This window comes from Pristis pectinata, chromosome 9 (assembly GCF_009764475.1).
Source record: "Pristis pectinata isolate sPriPec2 chromosome 9, sPriPec2.1.pri, whole genome shotgun sequence".
Lineage (NCBI taxonomy): Eukaryota > Metazoa > Chordata > Chondrichthyes > Rhinopristiformes > Pristidae > Pristis > Pristis pectinata.
In genome coordinates, this window is record NC_067413.1 from 14,889,639 (window position 1) to 14,910,965 (window position 21,327).

Sequence of the window (21,327 nt, forward strand, 5' to 3'; positions counted from 1 at the left end):
AATACTTGCCTCTCACACCTCATTTAAATCCCCCTCCCCCCAACTCGATCCTGTGCCCTCTAGTATTTGATATTTCCACCCTGGGAAAAAGACTCTAACCATCTACCATGAGAGACCTTGTCAAATATCTTACCATCTATGCCTCTCATAATTTTATGTACAGGATTCCCCAGGTTGCAGATGACCTGCCTTATGAACATCCAACTTTATGCAAATTCTCCCATACATTTTAAAGTAATTTTTCAAGATAGTAATAACAATAATAAAATGTTTTGTATTCCTTAATGATTGGATACAGTATACCATTAGTTTAATTATGGGTAGTGTTAGGATGAATATTCAATGAAATGAAAGAATTTTAGCAAGTGTCTGTATGATATGGGTAACTATAGAAAATGGATGTTTCTGAGTTACAAAGGAATTGCCTTATGGACAGTTATCAGGAACAGAACCATAACATAACCCAGGACTGCCTGTACGGCAATCAGGTAGCCCCTCAGCCCTTGACACTCCAATGAAAACAATTCAAGTTTGTTGAACCTCTCCTTATAGCTAATATACTCCAATCCAGGCAACATCCTGGTGAACCTCTTCTCTACTCTCTCCAAAGCCTCCACATCCTCCTTACAGTACAGTGACCAGAGAGCTACACACAATACTGCAAACGTGGCCTAACCAAAGTTCAATACAGCTGCAGCATGACTTCCCAAATTTCATACTCAATGCCCCAGCTGCTAAAGACAAGCATGCCATACACCACCTTTATCCACTTGTGTTGCCACTTTCGGGGAGCTATGGACTTGCACCCCAAGATCCCTCTGTACACCAATGCTTCCTCTAATGTCCTGCCATTTACTGATACTTCCTCTTTGCATTTGACCTCCCAAAGTGCATCACCTCACATTTGTCAGGATTAAGCTCACTTGCCAGTTCTCTGCCCAAATAGTCCAATATTCCAAATAATCCATATCCTGCTGTATCCTTCCTCATTATCCATAACTCCAACAATCTTTGTGTCATTAGCAGCCTTACTAATCCGACCACCTACATTTTCACCCAAATTCTTTATTATATATGACAAACAATAGGGGTCCTAGCACTGATCTTTGTAAAACACCACTGGTCACATACCTCCAGTGAGGAAGACACCCCTCAACCACTACCTGCTGTGTTTAATGACCAAGCCAATTTTGGATTCAATTTACCAACTCAGCATGGATCCTATGTGACTTAATCTTCTAGACTAGCCCACCATGAGAGACCTTGTCAAATATCTTGCCAAAGTGAATGCAGACAATGTTCGCTGCCCAAGTATTATCAATCATCTTCGTCACTTTCTCAAATAACTCGATCAAATTTGTGAGACGGCAAGTTCCCCACACAAAGCCATGCTGACGGTCCCTGAGAAGCCCATGCTTTTCCAAATGCGAGTAAATCCTGTCCCTAAGAATCTTCTCCAATAATTTGTTTATCACTGATGTAAGGCTCACAGGTCAATATTTTCCTGCTTTATCCTTAATGCCCTTCTTAAGCAAAGGTTTGGTTTATTATGATTGGACAGTGAAAAACTTTGTTTTGCATGCCATCCATACAGATCATTTCATCACGTCAGTTCATTGAGGTGGTACATGGGAAAACAATAACAGGATGCAGAATGAAGTGTCAGAGTTAGAGGGAGTGCAGTGCAAGCAGACATTAAGGCGCAAGGTCATAACGAAATAGATTGTGAGGTCAAGAGTCCATCTTATCATATAAGGGGACCATTCAGTAGAGGCTGTCCTTGAGCCTGGTGGTGCGTGCTTTCAGGCTTTTGTATCTTCTGCCCGATGGGAGGAGGGAGAATGGAAAATGTCCAGGGTGGGAGGGGTTTTGATTATATTGACTGCTTTACCAAGGCGGCGAGAAGTGTAAACAGAGTCCATGGAGGGGAGGCTGGTTTCTATGATGTGCTGAGTTGTGTCTACAACTCTCTGCAGTTTCTTGTGGTCTTGGGCAGAGCAGTTGCCATACGAAGCTGTGATGCATCCAGATAGGATGCTTTCCACGGTGCCTCAATAAAAATTGGTGAGGGTCAAAGGGGATGTGCCAAATTTCTTTAGCCTCCCAAGGAAGTAGAGTCGCTGGTGTGCTTTCTTGTCCATGACGTTTATGTGGTTGGATCAGGGCAGGCCATTGGTGATGTTCACTCCTAGGAACTTGAAGCCATCAACCCTCTTGACTTCAGCACTGACAAGGAACAACATTGGCTATTCTCCAGTCTTCTGGCACCTCGCTTATGGCCAAAGAGGATACAAAAATCTCTGCCAAGGCCCCCACAATCCCCTCTGTATCCTGGGTAGATACCATCCGGCCCTGGGGACTTTCAAGACATCCAACATCTCCTCCTTAATATTGACATGCTCTAGAATATCAACATACTCCTCCCTAATCTCATTATCCATGTCCTTTTCCTTGGTGGATACCAGTGCTAATTACTCATTACGGACCTCAATCACATCCTCTAGCTCCACACACAAATTCTTCCTTTGTCCTTGCGTGGACCTACCCTTTCCTGAGCTACCCTCTAGTTCCTAAGATAAAATACCTTGGGATAGTCCTTAATCCTACTTGCTAATGACATTTAATAGCTCCTTCTATCTGAAGAGAGATTTGAACCCAGATTTTTTTTAACATGAAAGATAATGAAGATATGGACCCCGCTGTTCTCAAAATAAAAGTCTGTTTTGGATCAAATGAAGTGTCAGTTGAAGTATATTCTGAGAAGGATGGATTTTTTTTGTTGTTGTTGTACAAAATACTCTTTGGATCTGGAGCAAAGGCAGGATAGGATTGAGGTACTGGTCAGTTATTTTCAAATGCAATGAAATATTCAAAGGGATCTACATTCCTCTCTTCCTGCATAGATGGGAGAGCTTGCTATTGAACAGTAGTGGCTGATTTGGAGCCTCTATTAATAGCTAACACTGAAGTACTGATGGACGAGTGCATTTGCAATTTCATTCATATGGAGATTTGGCCAAACTCAAAGCAGTGACGTTCAGTGACAACTATTTTAATCATGTATTTTCTAACACGGCCTTATTGTGATGGAAAGAATACATGCTCCCAAAGTTCTGTGCTCATTAAAGGGCTAGTGACTGAGTCACAAATTGGCGTACAGAAGTTTTTAATCTTCTGTTAACTCATTGTGAAATATGAAAATGATGTGAACTGGCTAGAAAGTAGCATCCACAGTCTTTAATCCAGCATTTTAATCCTTTCTTATATTTCTTTTAGTAAAATCATGTCTTGGTATTGTTAAAATGTTGCCCAGTAATTGCTTTTGGTCAATCATTTTAAGACATTTCAACAGCTGCTAAATGTGTGTGCCTCAGCACATCAGATTACACTGCAACAGTAATTTCTGATGGCATATCTTATTCACTTATGCCGTGTTGGCATTCTTGATCTTTTTAGCAATTTTAAATGGCTGTTCAGCTGTTTGACTTGATCCTTTTTGGAAGCTACTAAAACCACATAGTATCATTTTAGATTAATAATGCTGAAGGAGAAGCTTATCCCATTTGAAATGGATTGTCATGTATTCTGATTATACATTGGCTAGATAATAAGAAATCTTGATGAAAATCAAAAAATAATGCAGATGTAGGAAATTTGAAATAAAATTGCTGGAAAGACTCAGCATTGTCAGGTAACAACTGTGGAAAGTGAAATAATGTTTCAGATCCTGGACTCTTCAGTAAGAAATAGTTGCTTGGATTGGGGGCTGGAAATCAAAAGTAGTGAGCTTGGGAAAATCCTTGAGGCATGCTCCTTCAGGAAAAGAGTGGGATGAAAACTTCAAGTGAATTATAGCAACCCCTTTGATAAAAGTTAAAGAAAAAGATATAAATATCTGTGCCTTATTTTCCAGTGCGAGGAGTTGATTAAATGTCCCTTTGTATATTCTCAATCTGCTCCTGGCTTGACTACTTGACAGAATAAAGTAACTCATTTTCTGTAGATCACTCTGGGATGTCTCGGATCATGAGAGTTGTTTGTACGTGAAAAAAAAATTCTTGCATTTATACAGTGGCTCCCATGTCCCTAAAAAGAAGTGCTTTATAGCCAGAGAAGTATATTTATTGATCACTGTTGTAATGTAGGAAACAGCGACCATTCTGCATTCAGCTGGCTGAGTCTCTTGTGTCTCTGTGGTAACAAAAATATCATGGTAACCAGATAAGTGTTAACAAGTGTTGCTGGACTTTCATTTCTCATCCAGCGTTATCTTAAGCAGTTCCCTGAGATCGAGGATGACTTGCTTTCACTGTGGTTTATGAATGTTTTACTGAGGCCACTATGTGGGAACCACAGACTCTTCCACAGGTAGAGTAGGAGGTATGGGATGGGGCAGGCAGGTAGTTTGTGAGGTGATGTGCCTCTCTGCTCTTTATACAGAGATTCGATGTGTTCCTTATGCATGATCTTGAGGTCCTCAATGTCGTCCCAAGTGCTCCTTCTCTACTTTTGGTGACCATGGAGTCAGTCTTACAGCACAGAAACAGGCCCCTTTGGCCTGGCTTGTCCATGCCAACTGAGTTGCCTATCTACGTTAAACCCATTTTTCTGCATTTGGCCCATATCCGTCTAATCCTTTCCAACCCATGTACCTGTCCCAAGTGCTTTTTAAATACTATGATTGTACCTGCCATTATCACCTCCTCTAGCAGCTCATTCCATATACTCACCATCCTCTGTGTGTTTGGGGGGGCGGCGGGAACAAGCCCCTCGCATCTCCTTTCCCCTTAAACTTGTGTCTTCTAGTTTTAGACTCCCCCACCCTTGGGGGGGGGGGGGTGGGAAGGCTGTGACTATCTATGCCCCTCATCATTTTACAGACCTCTGAAAGGTTACCCTTTTAGTCTCCTGTGCTCCAATGAGAACAAACCCAGCCTGTCCAATCTCTCCTTGTTGCTATAGCCCTCCATTCTAGGCAACATTCTGGTGAATCTCTTCAGCGCTCTTTCTAACACTACCACGTCCTTTCTATAGTGTTATAAACAGAACTGCACCCAATATTCCGAAGTGTGGCCTAACCAATGTAATGTACAGCTGCAACATGAGTCCCAACTCTTGTACTCGATACCCCTGCCTACGAAGGCAAGCAAGCTCAGTGCTGCCTTCACCACCCTATCCACCTGTGTCACCGCTTTCTCAGGAAGCTCTGAACTTGCACCCCAAGGCTCAAGTTCAAGTTTATTTTCATGGGCATACGTAGCCAGGGTATAAATGCCACGATAATTAGCTCTTTGCAGCACAGTACATTACAAACATGACAAACATAAATTACATTAAATTTAAATTAACAAATAATACATAACTTACATGAAGCAATAAACAAAAAATAATATAATGACATTAATGCAAGTTGAGAGAGAGAGGGTTTTTCAGGTTGGTTCAAGAACCTGATGACAGTGGGGGGGGGGTGGGTGGCGGGCAGGCAGAAGCTGTAGTTGAACCTTGAGGTGTGGGTCTTCAGGCTCCTGTACCTCCTGCCTAATGGCAGCAATGAGAAGAGGGCACGGCCAGATGGTGGGTGACCTCCCTGAGATGTCGCCTCTTGTAGTCCCTCTGTACGTCAATGCTACTGAGGTTGCTGCCAGTTACTGTATATGTTCTCCCAGTATTAGGTCACCCAAGGATTCCTGGGAATCAGTGAGAATGTTGCATTTTTATCAAGGAAACTTTGAAGCTATTAGTGAACTTTCTTCTGTGTCCACCCAGTAACTTATTCCCGTGACAGAACTCGAAACAGAGGGTCTGTTTCAGCAGTTTGGTATTGGGCATGCGAATGACGTAGTCTGCCCAAACAAGTCCTCGGTGCTGGGGATATTGGTCTGGAAGAGACACTGAAGTTAGTTCGCTTGCCCTTCCAGTGTATCGGGAGGGTTTTGAGGAGACTCCTTCAGTGGTATCTGTCCAGTGGCCTGAAGTGCCTGCTCTAAGTGGTCCAGGTCTCAGTAGCGTCAATGGATGGCAGGGATCACTGCTGCCGTGTTAACCATGGGCTTTGTGCCAGTTCTGAGTTCTTGATCTTCAAATGCCCTTTCCCTTAATCAACCAAAGGCCATACTAGTACATTGAATGCAGTGGTGAATTTCATCATCAATTTTTGCCTTTTGCCAAGAGATGGCTTCAAAACCCACCAGCATTCTAATGCTCCAATCAATTATCAACTGAGATTTTTGTATTTAATTCTCTGGAATGAGATTTAAATTGATGTCTTCAAACTCAGGAATAAGTGCACTACCAACTGAGACATGACTGTCCCAATGCACATTATTTCACTTTTAAAGGAGTTACCTATGATTGAACAAAGATTACATTTTCATAGGTTTTAGTGCAAAAATCATGGGTTTTCACATCTGGGTAGTGATTGCTGAATCATTGATTCCATTAGCAGAGAGTGAAACAGAACATCGTATCAAAGGGTAGGATTCTGTGACACCAATGATATGGTGATCATGCAAATGTTAAATTATCGAATGAGTAATTCAGAGCCTGTGTTAATAATCCAGAGACATGAGTTCAAATCCCATCATGGAAGCTGTGGAATTTAAATTCATTTAATAATCTGGTGTTATTTAAACATAGGAACATATCAGTTAGGAGTAGGCCGCTTGGTCTTTCAAGTCTGCTCCACCATTTTATAAAGTCATGGCTGACTTAATTGTATCTATCTGCTCTCTCAATGTCTGTCATGTCAGGTAACCCTCTCAGCGTCCTCCACCCCCAAGGAAAACAAATCGAGCCAATCCAGTCTTTTTTCATAGCTGAAATGCTTTATTCCAGGCAACATATGGGTTAATCTCTTCTGCACCCTCTCCAGTGCAATCACATCCTTCCTATAGTGTGGTGACTGCAACGACACACAGTACTCTACTTGTGGCTTTACTAACATTGTACCATATTCTATCCCCCAGCTAATGAAGGCAAGTATCCTTTGTGCCTTTCTAACCACCGTGCTACCTGTGGTGCTGCCTTCAGGGATCCTTGGGCATTTACACCAAGGTCTCTCTGTTCCTCAGTACTTCTGAGGAATGACCACCTCTTCCACAGGTGGGGCAGGAAGTGCCCAATGGGATAGACGGGTAGTTTGTGAGGCATGCGCGCCTTCTGCCATTTATGCTGGGCTACCACGTGCTCATGAGGTTCGCTATGATCCTGGTGGTGAGGGAGGAGGTGTAGGGACAGGTGTTACACTTTCTACAGTTACAGGGGAATGTGCTTGGGGAGGGACGGATGAGTGGAGAGGAAAGAGCAGACCAGGGAATCTTGGAGAGAGTGATCCCTGTGGAAAGCAGAAAGATAGAGAGGGGAAGATATGGCTGGTAGTGGGATCACATTGTAACTGGCAGAAGTTGCAAAGAATGATATGCTGGATGCATAGGCTGGTGGGGTGAAAGATGAGGGCCTGTTCTCTCTTGGGGGGGGGGGGGGGGTGGTGGAGATGGGATTGGAGCAGAAGTGTGGATTCTAGATGCTGTGGATATTCTGGAGTTTCTGTTAGCTTCGAGTCGATGGGTTCTCTGTGAGGTGCTCTCCGAGAAGAGCTTTCTTTGCTCGGTTCTTGAGACTTTTGATGTTGTTTTACTTGTGGCAAAGTTTCTGTGGGAGCTGATGTTTTAGGACCAGGTTGATGGAGTAACTTTCACTTGCCTGGAGAATTCCAACTTCAAGTGCAACTACAAGAAAACTCAGCAAACTCAGCACGATCCAGGACAAAGAATCAGCATGATTGGCATCCCATCTACCACCAGAAGCATTCATTCCCCCTTGCCAACAACACACTGTGGCTGCATTGTGTATGATTTATAAAATGCATTGCAGATACTCACCGAAGCTACTTTAGAAGCATTTCCAAACCAATGATGTCTATCTTAATTGAATGCAAAACAGGCTCAAGGGCTGAACAGTGTTTACTGCTACTCTTTCTGTTCCTTGTTATAATTTGTAAAATAGGAAGGATGAAGGAAAGAAACGTACTGTATGACACCATCATTTGCAAGCATCCCTCCGAGGAACATATTCTTCTGACTTGGAAATGTATGTCTGTTCCTTTGCCAACAACATTGTGGGACTACCTTTATGAGAGGGACTGCAGTGTTCAGGAAGGTGACTTTCCACCATCTTCTCAAGGGTAGTTTGGATGATTAATAAATGCTGGCCTTGTCAGCAATGCCTGCATCCAAATAAAAGAATGAAAATAACCTTGAGCTTTTCTTATCTGAGTTGATAGTTTTTTGCAATCGCAAATCTTTCCCTCCCACCCACCATTGCAAGGTCAGTGATTAACAATGGTTGGTATTCAGTAACAGGCATATTTTACCAATAGAACACTGCCGTCCTTAGGGTAAATGTACTCCCGGAGTGTTGTTGGCCAGTGTAGAGTGGATCTGACAAAAATGCAACCATTCTAGTTTAAAATGGAAAACATTACCATGAGTGTTCGTGCTCTTCTCTTACTAATTGGATGACTATTTTACAGATTGTAACATAAGGAAAAGGAGTAGCAAACAATGTTCATCTTGGGCTCTATTCCACTTTCCTGTTCAATCACCATGAACCTTCATTCACATATTGTCCAAGGATCAAAATATCCCAGCCTTGAATGTACAGAATGCTTCAGATCCACAGCACTACAGCATAAAAATTGACCCTTTGGTCCACCAAGTCCATTCTGACTATCTAGCACCCACTTACACTAATCGCCTTTTATTCTTCTCTTTCTCCCCCCCCCCCCCCACCCCCCACCACTCCCATCAACTAACCCCAGATTCTACCACTTATCTACACACAAGGGGCAATTTATAGTGACCAATTAACCGACTAACCCGCACGTCTTTGGAATGTGGGTGGAAACTAGAGCACCCAGAAGAAACCCCCGTAGTCAAAGAGAATGTCCAAACTCCACATGAACAGGACCCAAGGTCATTATTGAACCCTGGTCGTTGGCAGGCTGTGCCACCGTGCCATCCACAGGTGCCTGTCTTATGCATTCATTCCTTTTATCCTGAGATTCTGCCCCCAGTCTAAACTTCTCCGTGAGAGGAAAGACTAGGGGAACAGTACCTTATTGAACTGCCTCAGAATCTTTCATTGTTTCAATAAGTCTACTTTCATTCTTCTGAACTCCAGGGAGCATAGATTCCACTTACACAATCTTTGCTCACTAGACTGTAACTCGGAGATAGATCTGTGAACCTTCTTTTCACTGCATCCAAGCATGTCCTTGTTTCAATGAGGAGACCAAAACCATACTCCGTAGTCCAGGTATGATCTCACCCAAGCTCTGTACAGGTAGTATGATGGTGCCGCTGCCTCACAGAGCCAGAGGCCCGGGTTCAATCCTGACCTTGGGTGCTGTCTGTGTGGAGTTTGCACGTTCTCGTTGTGACTGTCTGGCTTTCCTCTGGTTTCTTCCCACATCTTAAAGGCATGGGTTGGTAGGTTAATTGGCCATTGTAAATTGCCCCTGGTGTATAGATGAGTGGCAGAACCTGGGGTTAAGTAGATGAGAATGTGGAGAGAATAAAAAAATGGGATTAACATAGGGTTCGTGTAAATAGGTGGTTGATCGTCGGCATGGACTTGATGGGCCAAAGGGCCTTTTCCTGTGCTGTATCTCTCTGACTCCAGTTGTAACAAGTCTTCCCTATTGTTTGTCCTCCATCCCTTTCGAAAGAAAGGCTAACACTTCATTAGCCTCTCCAATTACTTTCTAGATTTGCACTCCAACTTTCCATGTTTCCTTTACAATGACACCAATATCTCTCTGAATACCACAGCATTTAAGGAATATTCTGCTTTTAATAGATTTTCCTTGGTGATATCTCCAAGCAACCAAGATTTACTTACCAAAATCCAGAACTCCATTGCCCAAAGCTCTGTTCACTATATGTAAGCAATATTTCACTGGATTCTACGTCCACTCTAAATTTTATTATGAATGTGGATTCTCATGATATACAGGAGCTTGGAAATTTCTTTTCTCTTTCCACTCCATTCATTGGATCAGGCTTGTCCTGAGTTGTGAATGGAATTGTTGTCTAAGCACTTGACATTACAGACCCCTTTGTTGTCTGCCGACCGAAGTGTGAGTATAGCTGGGGGTTGGGTTGATGGGAACAGGAAAGAATTTGTGCTGCTGGTCCTCAATGTTTCCAGTTTAGAACATGAATGTTGTTCACCTGTTGTGGAGACTCTGCTTTTGGAGTCAGTTCTGAGTGAACTGATTTACTGTGCCCAAAGTTCAGGATGGGCAGAGTATAAATGCATGCTTCTTTTCCTCAAATTATACAATTTTCAGTGAGAAAAAGCTATACAGTTATAATTAAAGCTTGACTTTTTTGTCTTTTACCATTTAATACCCCAAGAAATGCACATCGACAAAGCTTAAATTTCAGGCATATTTTCACTGATAAAACTCTCTACCTGTACTTGATAATGCTTTCAGAATGGAGCATTTAAAATGCAGATGCTGTAAGTAAACTACCAATCAATCACATTTGTTTGTGGACATGGAATAAAGTGCACTGGTCAGTGACATGACTTGGAATGCAGTTGTTGGGGCAGAGCGTGGTAGAAGCAGGATTAGTAAAAATGTGGGCAGCAGTGGATGGCTTTGAATAAACTGCTAATTATTGTCACTGCAATATCAGTTGCAATTTATTATAGAAGCCATAAGTTTATGAGTTTAAGTTTTTTTTAATAACTAGATATATCCAAGTAATTGGAAAAATGGCCTTGAAGTGAACCAAGAGGGAACTGAAAAATTCAGTCCCTATGTAAGGCACATTCCACGGGTTTCAACAAGATGTATATGGTATTGTCAGGTAGTAACATGAGATGAAAATACTTAAAGCAGCTGAATGCTTTGGGGGGTAATATACTTGTCTATTTAAAATGGAAGTGTAGTCTTTTTGTTAAAAGAATTGTGATGTTACAACTTTTTCAAAAAATGTATGTGAACTTTGCATGTTTTCCATTCAGTTTGTTCATCTAAGGTTTGCTTAGGAGGACGATCTATGCATTGAAGCAATTATTAACACCATTGCTTGTGAATTCTCATAAATTCCATGAGCAACCATTATGGTGACAGCTTTACCTTTTGAGCTGAGCCCACTTCCAGGATTGTGCTTGTTCAGCAGGGATCTGGCTGCCACTGTTTACAGGAGGAGCCTGATCCTCCTTTGCCACATTCTAGCAAACCTTCCTGTCTGATGGAGGCTGTCAAGGGAGTAACAGTTTACAATTTTTCTGCTAAAGTTTAGGCACGTTCTTTCACATGTCAAAATTAGGTTCCAGCGGAGAATGAACACTGCAAGTAGTTGGCAGTATTGCACTCAGTTTTAATTGATTCAGTCTTGTGCTCAGCTACTTTAGATGCAGACTGGTGCCGTATGCTTTGGTTTTAAGCTGTGAACAATGGATTCAGTAGCCAGTTTGTTGCCATTTTAGAACAAAAAACAGAATGCTGGAAAAACTCAGTAGGTCAAGCAGCATCTCTGGTGACAAAAGATCGAAGTTTCAGTTGAGATCCCAGATGAGGTCTGAGTGGAAACAGGGAAGATTGCCAGTATGTATAGCAGTACATAGGAAAGGTGGTATAGAGTGTGGTAGGTGGAACCAGGGGAGGGGATGGTAGGCAAATGGAACTAAGTGAAGGCAGGGGGTGTGGGACAGAGGCTGGTAGGTGATAGGTGGATTCAGATAGGGGATGATGAGATAATGGGTAGGTGGAACCAGGTGGGGAAGGAGGGGTGGGACTGACTAATTGGTCTGTAGTTTCTTGCTTTCTCTCTCCCCCTTCTCATAAATAGTGGGCTTGTATTTTCTCTTTTTTAATATCTCAGTAAAATTTTTACAATCTGATTATATTTATCAAGATTATTATCATTTACAATTACCTTTTTTATCAATTTTTGTTCTCCTTTGCTGAATTCTGGAATTTTTTCAGTCATCAGGTTTACTGCTTTGTTTTCTGTTTTTTATGCTTTAAAGGAATATATTCGTTGTCAACTATGTACTCTTTAAATGCATACTTACTGTCAAACCTCCCAGTAACCCATAGGCAACTCACAGTTCAGACCTTTGTAGTTTGTTTTGATTTAAGACCTTGGTTTCAGGTTGAACAAAATAATTTTCAGTCTTCATAGAACATTTTGTGCTATTATGATCACTCTTCCCTAAAGGCTCCTTCACTACCAGATTAGTGATTTAACCCTTTCTCATTTCACAATGCAAGATCTAAATAGCCTGCTTCCTTATTTGTTTTTCAACATACTGATCTGGAAAACTATCTCTTATACTTTCTATAAATTCATCTTCCACATTATTACTCTAATTTGGTTTGTCCACTCCATATGTACAGTTCCACATGAGTATTGTACTACCTTTGTGACATAAATCTGTAATGTCCTGATTTATGCTTTGCCCTACGTGACACTAATCATAGTGTGTGGGGATTAGAACATCAGTCAATCAATTATTGACCATTATCTGACTCAGGAGAGGCACAATCACTCCTGTCTGATCCAACCATGTATAACTTTGTGCATGTTCCCTCTCTGGGCTGCTAAACCAGGTTATTAGCTGAAGGGGGACTTAGAACCCACAACATCCTTACTTCCACGGAGGTAAGCTGGCAGGCACGCTTGTGTTGAACCAAATTTCCTCTCTGTGCCAGAGTGAAATGCAAACATATACTATCTTGCTTTTACATCAGTTAGGCAAGATGGGTCTTAATTGGTTATAATCTGGAGGAAATGCTTGCTGATCCCATACTGCTCCATGTAAAGCAAGTAATGTTGCACAGTGAATGAACCATTACATTCGAGGTTTTTCTTCAAAACTGCATTGTTACTTTGGTTATTCCTGCAGGTTACAATTCAAGATTGATGCAAAATATAATCTGATGCCAAAGAAAGCATTTGATTTTCTGGAGGACCAATGACTTCTTGGTTTAGATAGCATTAAAAAAAAATGAAGCTGTACCCATTGGTAGGTGAGAGATATGAGGGAAAGCCTTGTATACGGAAAATAGTTATGATCTGGAATCAGAATCATTCAGGATTTTCAAAATTTAATTAAATAGGCACTTGACGAAGAATAATTTCAAAAGCTATGGGAAAAGAGCAGGGGAGGTGGAACTGATAGGATTTCTCTCCTAGCAGCCAGCACAGATTTGATGGGTTAAATAGTCTCCTACAGTGCCATAATAATTCTGAGATTCTTTCAATGATATAGGATATTTCACATCTCCTTCAGGCAATTCCATAGCCATTCAGGTAATATTAAACACATAGCAAGCATTCACTAAGAGCTAATTAAGTGCCTCAGTAGTATTGATTGAAGGATCATCATTAGCAAGGGCCACAGGGATAACTCCTTTACTATCCTGCAAGCATAGGGTATTTTATATCATTGAGAGGCCAGAATTTACAGGCAGTGTTAACAGCTGTGCAGCCCTCCCTCTGTACAAGAATAGGATTTGAACCCATAAGCTTCTTTACACATTGACCTGTAGCTGACACTACAACCATATCATCGCAATCCTTCTCATAACCAGGTCACAGAAGCTGGTAATGGCCACCTTGGTTATTACATACAGCAGTGTTTACAAATGATGAAGGATCATTGATCCGAAACACCAATAGTTTCTCTCTCCACTGATACTGTCTGACCTACTAAGTATCTCCAGCATTTTGTTCGAATGCAGATTTCTGGAGTGTGCACTTTTTTCTTTGCTTTTCCAATGTTATGTTAAAGATATTCTGTTGTATGATTTCCAAGAATATCTGAATTCCTATAAATAACATAGAGTTCCAACTCTGGGTTTTTACTTCTGTAAAACATGTTTTGGTTTGACATCATTTGGTGGTTTGGGTCCCAGGCTTATCTGTTTGTCTTTGTCAGGTCTTTTCCCAGCCATCCTGAATCTTGCCAGCAACGCTGTCATCTCCACTAATGCAACCTGTGGTGAAAATGGCCCTGAGATGTATTGTAAGCTGGTGGAGCACGTTCCTGGACGGCCGATACGCAACCCACAGTGTCGTATTTGTGACCTGAACAGTGCAAATCCGAAAGGTATGTGAATTTATGATGTTTCATCTACCTAACTGGGTGTAATGATGATTCCTACACTGTTACAAGACTTCTTATTCTTTATTGGATCTGTTTTTGATTATTAAATTTGCTTGTATTTATATTATTTAAATTTATAATTTAAATTTATACTTAAATAATGGTCTTGTTGGGTTGGGGAAAATGGTTGGGAGTTACGATTCCCAAAGTTAGGCCTACATTGCTCATGAAAAGGAAAGGTTTTTGTCCTTTCTGTGATTATGTATACCAACATTCATTAGAAAATTGACGTGAAGTAATTTACCGAGAACTATTCTAATCCAATGTTATTATGGACGCTTGTAATTCTAACCCTTCCCCTGGAACCAGCTGTGGGAAGAGATTGTTCTGGTTTTTATTTGTAATTCCATCAGAAACTCATTTAAAGAGGACACAGTTCATAATGGCCTGCACAACCCTTCTGTCCTAAGCTTATTAAAGTAGAATCTTATTACATGTGTTGGGATGAAGTGGGACGGATTGAGGTGGGCCACAGGGATTTTAATGCCTTGATAGATTTGCATGTCCCATGTGCACTCCCCTAGCAGCTCTTCCTCCTGCCTTGGCCTTTGTCAGAGCTTTAAGGTCCAATAAAGAAACAACTCTTTCCTCTGCTGTCCCTGGTTTCCCCCATCACCATAAGGCTCTCTAGTGGACTCCATCCCCCCACAACTTGACTAAGCACTTGTGGTAGCCTGTGCTGTCTAATCCCTGGGTACCAGCAGCTGACCAACCCTCTTCCACCTGTTTCATCAGGGTGGGATATCAGATGAAGCTCTGTCATTAGACTGACAGTTCTGTGGAGATCCTGAACCAATTGGGCACTGTCTTCTGCTGGGCTGCACCAACAGCTCCCTACCACCTTCAAATCATCTATGCATCAATGTCGTCCATTTTATCAGCATACTGTCAGTTTGGAGTCATAGTCAAAGAATTATACAGCACGGAAAGGTCCTTCAGCCCAACCTGCCCTTGCTGACCAAGGGGCCTTCCTGAGCTACTCCCATTTGCCTGCCTTTGACCCATATCCCTCTAAACCCTTCCTACCTATGTACTTATCTTAAGTGTCTTCTGCAATTGGAGTGAGCCACCACACAAATGGAGAAGGGGCAACAACAGACTGAGGGTGTAGAAAATTCCAAGAGTAACAAATCCTTCTCTCTGTGTCTGTATCTGCAGAACGACATCCAATAAAGAGTGCTATAGATGGAACCAACAATTGGTGGCAAAGTCCCAGTATCCAGAATGGCAGACAGTTCCACTGGGTGACGATTACCCTGGACCTGAGACAGGTGAGGAGAAAGGAAGAAAAAAGCTCTTTACATGTCCTTGGAGCTCAGCAGGTCAAGCAACATCTGTGGAAGGAAATGGACAATTGACGTTTTGGGTTGAGACCCTTCATCTGTTCAGATCCAGTACAGATGCTACCTGACCTGCTGAGTTCCTCCGGCACTTATTGTGTTGCTTCAGATTCCAGCATCTCAGTCTCTTGTGTCGCTCTTTACATGTCCTGTTTCACCATGTTAGTTCCAGTGTACTCCTCCAGCGAATTAACTTGTGGGGCAAATGTTAACCACTCTTGGCAATTTTCTGTTCTATGTTTGCCAAGAAGACCATCTGTACCTTGGTGTTGTTAGAGTGGTAGTATCATCACCTATATTCTCAGTAAAAGGGAAGGGTAGCTTGCAGCCGTGTGCTTTCCATCTTGTCAGGCCCCATATCATAGTTCACTATTAGGCAAATACTTTAGGAGTATGAGCACTTTGTATCTATTTACTTATTTGCCCTAGAATTTAGACATGGCTAGTAAAAGTGACATTTATTGTCTATGCTTAACTGTCTTTGAACTGAGGAGGTAGTTGATGGTCATAGAGTTGTGCAGCATGGGAACAGGCCCTTCAGCCCAACTCATCCATGCCGACCATGATGACTGTCTATGCTAATCCCATTTGCCTGCATTAGGCCTATATCCCTCTGCTCCTTTCCTATCCAAATGTATCTTAAACTCTGTAATTGTATCTGTCTCTACCACTTCCTCTGGCAGCTCATTCCATATAACAACCACCCTCTGTGTGAAAAAACTTGCCCCTCAGATCTCCTTTAAATTTCTCCCGAGCCAAGGAAAAAGACTGAATATTGATGCCCCTCATAATTTTATAAACCTCCTATAAGGTCACCCCTCAGCCTCGTACATTCCAGCGAGAATAAACCCTGCTTAAGAGTCAACACTTTGGTGGGTTTGGGTTCGCATATTGTCCAGAGTAAGTAAAGACAACAGGTTTCCTTCCATGAGGGAGAGTAGTGGACTAAACATGTTTTCATGATAGTCCTGTCGCCAGTATACTGATTAGCTCTTTTATATAAAACTCAGATTGTTTGTTTGAATTCATGTTCCCCAGCTGTCATGGTGGGCTACAAACTTGTGATTGTGGAGCAAGGGAATCATCTATTTAGAATTAAGATGAGAGAACTTTCTTTATGCAAGGGGATGCGACTCTTTGGAATTCTCTGCAAAGGGCTGCGATTGTTCATTCTTAGTGTATTCTAGACTGGGATCAAAAGATGGGATCAGAGGATTTATGGTTTTAGTGGATTTGAGGTACAGATCAGCCATGATCTTACTCAGTGATAGACCAGGATGGAGGAATAGTGTGGCCTTCTGTTTCTGTTTCATATGTCCTTGATGTCCTGACAATGAGAATTGAAACATGTTCCTTCGTGGTGTCTCAGTTATTGTGGACTTTTCAGTTTCATTGTTAATGGCTGTCAAGTTAACATTTAACATTAGGAAGCAAAGAGAGGTGACATGCAGGGAAGTAGGTCATAATTGGCTGCACGTTAGTGAGGCAGTCACCACATCAGAGTGGCTAAATGGATCAACACCTGTCTAACAATTTGAAAGTATCTGAACGAGAAAGTTTAAAAATAAATTTTAAAAATCATTGAACTTTTCGGGTACAATGGTATTATGTGGCTAACACACAACCTCACAGTCTTAATTCAATAGTACATTGTACTATATCGGATATAAAAGATACCAGTATGTAATACATCGCTAAAACCTTGAATAGTAGACCAGAGATATGTCTGATTTTTGATGCAGGCAGCTATTTCAATGCATTGTCTGACCTAGAACATAGTACATCCAACAGTACGGCACAGGAACAGACCCTTCGGCCGATGACGTTGTGCCGAACTAATTAAATTAGTAATTAAAAGCCTACTAAACTAGTCCCTTCTCCCTCCATTCTCTACATATTAATGTGCCTATGTAAGAGCCTCTTAAACACCTCTGTCATATTTGCCTCCATCGCCACCCCTGACAGTGCATTTCAGGCACCCACCACTCTGTGTGGGGGGGAACTTGCCCCACACCTCCTTTGAACTTGCCCCCTCTCACCTTAAATGCACACCCTCTAGTATTAGACATTTTGACCCTGGGATAAAGATACCGGCGGTCTACTCTATCTATGCCTCTCATACTCTTATAAACTTCTGTCAGTTCTCTCCTCAGCCTCTGTCGCTCCAAAGAAAACAACACAAGTTTGTCCAACCTCTTCTTATAATACATGCTCTCTAATCCAGGCAGCATCGTAGTCAACTTCTTCTGCACCCTCTCTGAAGCCTCCACATCCTCCTCCTACTTCTTCACCAGGGGCACTTTAAGGCACTGCCACTGCCTGACAGCACTGTTATTTGGGTACTTTTGTTATTTTTTTTTGAAGGTGATGTGAGGCAAGAATCAAGAGGCAACCTGCTGTGCATGAGTTGGTGTTGCCCATGTTGTAACTCCAACCAGCTCTAAAGACCCATGTGCTTCATAAGGAATCTTCCTAATGATAGGAAAAGTGCGCAAACACGCAGGCCATTTATCACCCAAGCCCTGTGCTTTCACTGTAAATCTGATCTGCCAACTGTGCCTCACAGTCAGCAGACTGGTATAACTCCAGCCTTTTATCTAAGTTATATTGCTGCTGCACTTCTTGTGCAATATTGGCAGTGTTTGTGTTGGCTGTGACTATGTTCAGCATGATTACCGTGTTGACATGTCTCCCATGTAAGCGTGTCATCAGAGACATTTCATCAGCCTACTCTTGGTTAACACAGGTAAAGGACAAGACACCTGGGGTTGGGTGGATGATCAGCTGCTCATGGCCTGTCTCTCTTGCCTTCTTTCCGCCTTTCTCCATAACAGCAGAACATCATAGAAATTACACAGGGAGAAGTTTAGTCCATGAAACTGCTTTTATCTCTTGTTAACCTGAGTTAGCTCTTTTTAAAAGAGTTTGTTGGCCTCCTTCCAACCATTTAGGGTTCTTTTTCCTTTCTAACTGCAGGCCATCCCTGAGTTACAAATGCCTGAATTATGGACACCCTTGCATACGAGCTCCCATAATATTATTAAGTTCAAAAGTTCATCAGACGTACATTTGTTCCGACAAATGGCAGAACTGGTTTCCTCTCTCTCTCCACTTTTACTAATTGTGTTTTTTTTCTTATCAGTCTTTTGTGCTTTTCATGCATTACAACACTGTGGAGGTATGGTTACCATATTAAGTAATTTTTGTGTATTTTCTGACTTGTGGACAAAAACGACTTATGGACATCTGTAAAAACTGAACCCATTCATTACCTGGATGTCCAGTTGTCTTTTGAAGAGTGAATCCCTAGTGTGGGAAAACTCATCTGGAACCAGCTTCAGGGACCCAGCTGCCATATTATTCATTTTGAGCACTGGCTTCATTACAGTAACCTTGGTGTCATTCTTCCATTAGTTCCCCTCCTGCTGCCTCCCTGTGAGGCATTCACCAACAGGAGGAAACAATTGTCACTGCGCTCAGTGCAATATTTAACTTCCTGTGTAAGTTGGGCCTGAAAGTTGGCCTTCAGAGAGGACAGACACCGGTTTGGCGTAACTCCTGTTAAAGCTGAAACATTGACATTTACTTTCTATTCTCCTAGTTTTGGAAAAGAAAGTCCAACTCACTGACGTCTTGCTTCGTAATGATCATTTCTCATTGCTGGTGTTCATCGAGACTTTACCATAATCTTTGTTTTATTCAGAGGCTGCTGCAAATACAGTTCTTCAAACTCAAAACCAGGAATCTTAATATTATAAAATTGCTTTCAGTTAGAAATATTTAAATATGTGGTATGTGAAGTTGGAGTGCATAGTCCTGATGGAACCATCTGACGTCCTTTATCTTTTGATTAATGCAGAAATTTGAGATGGTCCTTTAGACAGAACTTGAAGAGGCTTTGAATAGCTATGAAAATAACACAGCTGATGAGAGTGCCTGAAGGCCTGGTTAATGATGGGCTACGTTTCCAATTACATGTGGGCTTTGATGTGTGCCCATGATAGTCGTTTAGTTATTCAATGAAACAGTGTTTGGTTGTGACGCCCACCAGCAAGCTGATCAAAGTAACATTCACTGCAGACTAGTGAGAAACATCTCAACTGAGTGCCTGCCTTTTATACTTCCAAAACTGGTGTAATCATGCTCAATTTGATTGCAGAACGATTACCATGTATTGTAAGCTGATCGTTTTTTAAGAATTATTGAATATGTATTGAAGTAAATAGGTTGCTGGCATCAGATTTCATAGCCTGGTATCATAGAGCATAACGCATTTTGAATGAGACGTTGTTGTGGGATTTCGGTTCTGCTTATTGCAGCTCTGTCAGTGACCTTTTGAAAGGTCTGTTCAGGCTGGTCAGTTGAAAGACATCTCTTTGATCTGGGTTAATGAGTTGGAGCTGTTTGGTCACTGGTGTCTTTGCAGCAGGGCCTGCTCGCGCACATTCAATTTCATTAAGTGGCAATGAGTTGCAGGACTCCAGTTTAATTTACCCTTCTGAATTGAAGCAAGACAGTGCCATAGACCTTGGATGACTGGTCAGTGGAAGCTACCAACGTCCCACCCCTTCCTGCTAGTGAAGGGATCTTGGCCATGTTGAAGCATTGGCTTCATTACAGCACCCTTGGCAAACTGCCAGTTTATTTTTCTGAAAATATACTTTGTTAATGTGTTGCAAAAATATAGTATACTCCAAGGGTCACTATTCATAAAATTATTTCGACTAGGTACAATACCTGACACACCAGGTGCCTCTTTTTGCTTGCGTACGGGATTTGCCTTGCATTACCATTACATACATCAGTGGTGCACAACAGTTTTACAGGAAGGGCCAGATTGATGCACTAACTCACCTGAACAAGATAGTGTCAAACTTATTGAGATACTAGTGTCCTCCCTGGAGTGCAGTGGTGGAATGCCTACATCCTGGAGTTTCCCAGCAGATGCACTGGGAAATCTATGCGCAGTGCCAGGTTAGACCATTCATTTCAATGGGCAGGAACTGCTCAGAGACAGAAGCAAGTTTCAGGTTCATTTATAACTTTCAATTTTTAAATATTTTCTGTTATTAATAATTTGACTATTTTTCATTAGTTTTCAAAAATTATTTTTGAGAGTTTGGAAATGTTAGCAGCACTCAGATTCTAAGAGTTCTGACAGCCAGCCCAGCCTGGGAGGTAGGTGGGTGTGGGGAGGAGTGGAGTCCTTCCTAACTGGCTGTCAAAGGTCCATGGGACATTACTGATTTAGGAATCAGCTTCAGGGATCTGGCTGAAAGTCATCACCAACAGCAAGAAATCTCGCTGAAATCTCACCCATCCAGAAGGTGTTGTAGGTAAGTGCAGACATTAGATTGATGAGTGTGAGCAGGACAGAGTTGTGCCCAACTGGTCCATGCCACCCAGATGCACGTCCAAGCTAGTCCCATTTGCCAGCATTTGGCCCATAACCTTTTAAACCTTTCCAATCCATGTATCTGTCTAACTGTCTTTTAAGTTGTTATTGTACCTGCCTCAACCACTTCCTCTGGCAGCTCACATACGTACCACTTGGTGTATATATAAAAAAAAATTTAAAAAAAGTTGTCCAGCAAGTTCCTATTTAATCTCTCCACTGTCACACTAAGCCTGTGCCCTCTCGTTCTTGATTCCCCAACCCTGGGAACAAGACTGAGTGCATTCACCACATCTATGCCTCTCAGTGGCGCAGTGATGAAACTGTAGCATATCACCAGACTACCTTTTTGAAACAGATGTACTGAGTTCGAGCATGTCCTGCAGCATATACTCCTAGACCCTG

The 21,327-nt window shown here is 41.9% G+C and overlaps 1 protein-coding gene across 1 annotated transcript in view; it reads left to right on the forward strand.

Moving 5' to 3' along the window:
• The window catches only part of lama1 (laminin, alpha 1), a 274,266-nt gene that overhangs the window by 31,807 nt on the left and 221,132 nt on the right, over positions 1 to 21,327 (forward strand). The window contains exons 2-3 of the mRNA XM_052022961.1: positions 13,960 to 14,130; positions 15,346 to 15,458. Of these exons, the coding sequence (XP_051878921.1) occupies positions 13,960 to 14,130; positions 15,346 to 15,458 (284 nt within the window). The remainder of the gene's footprint in view (positions 1 to 13,959; positions 14,131 to 15,345; positions 15,459 to 21,327) is intronic.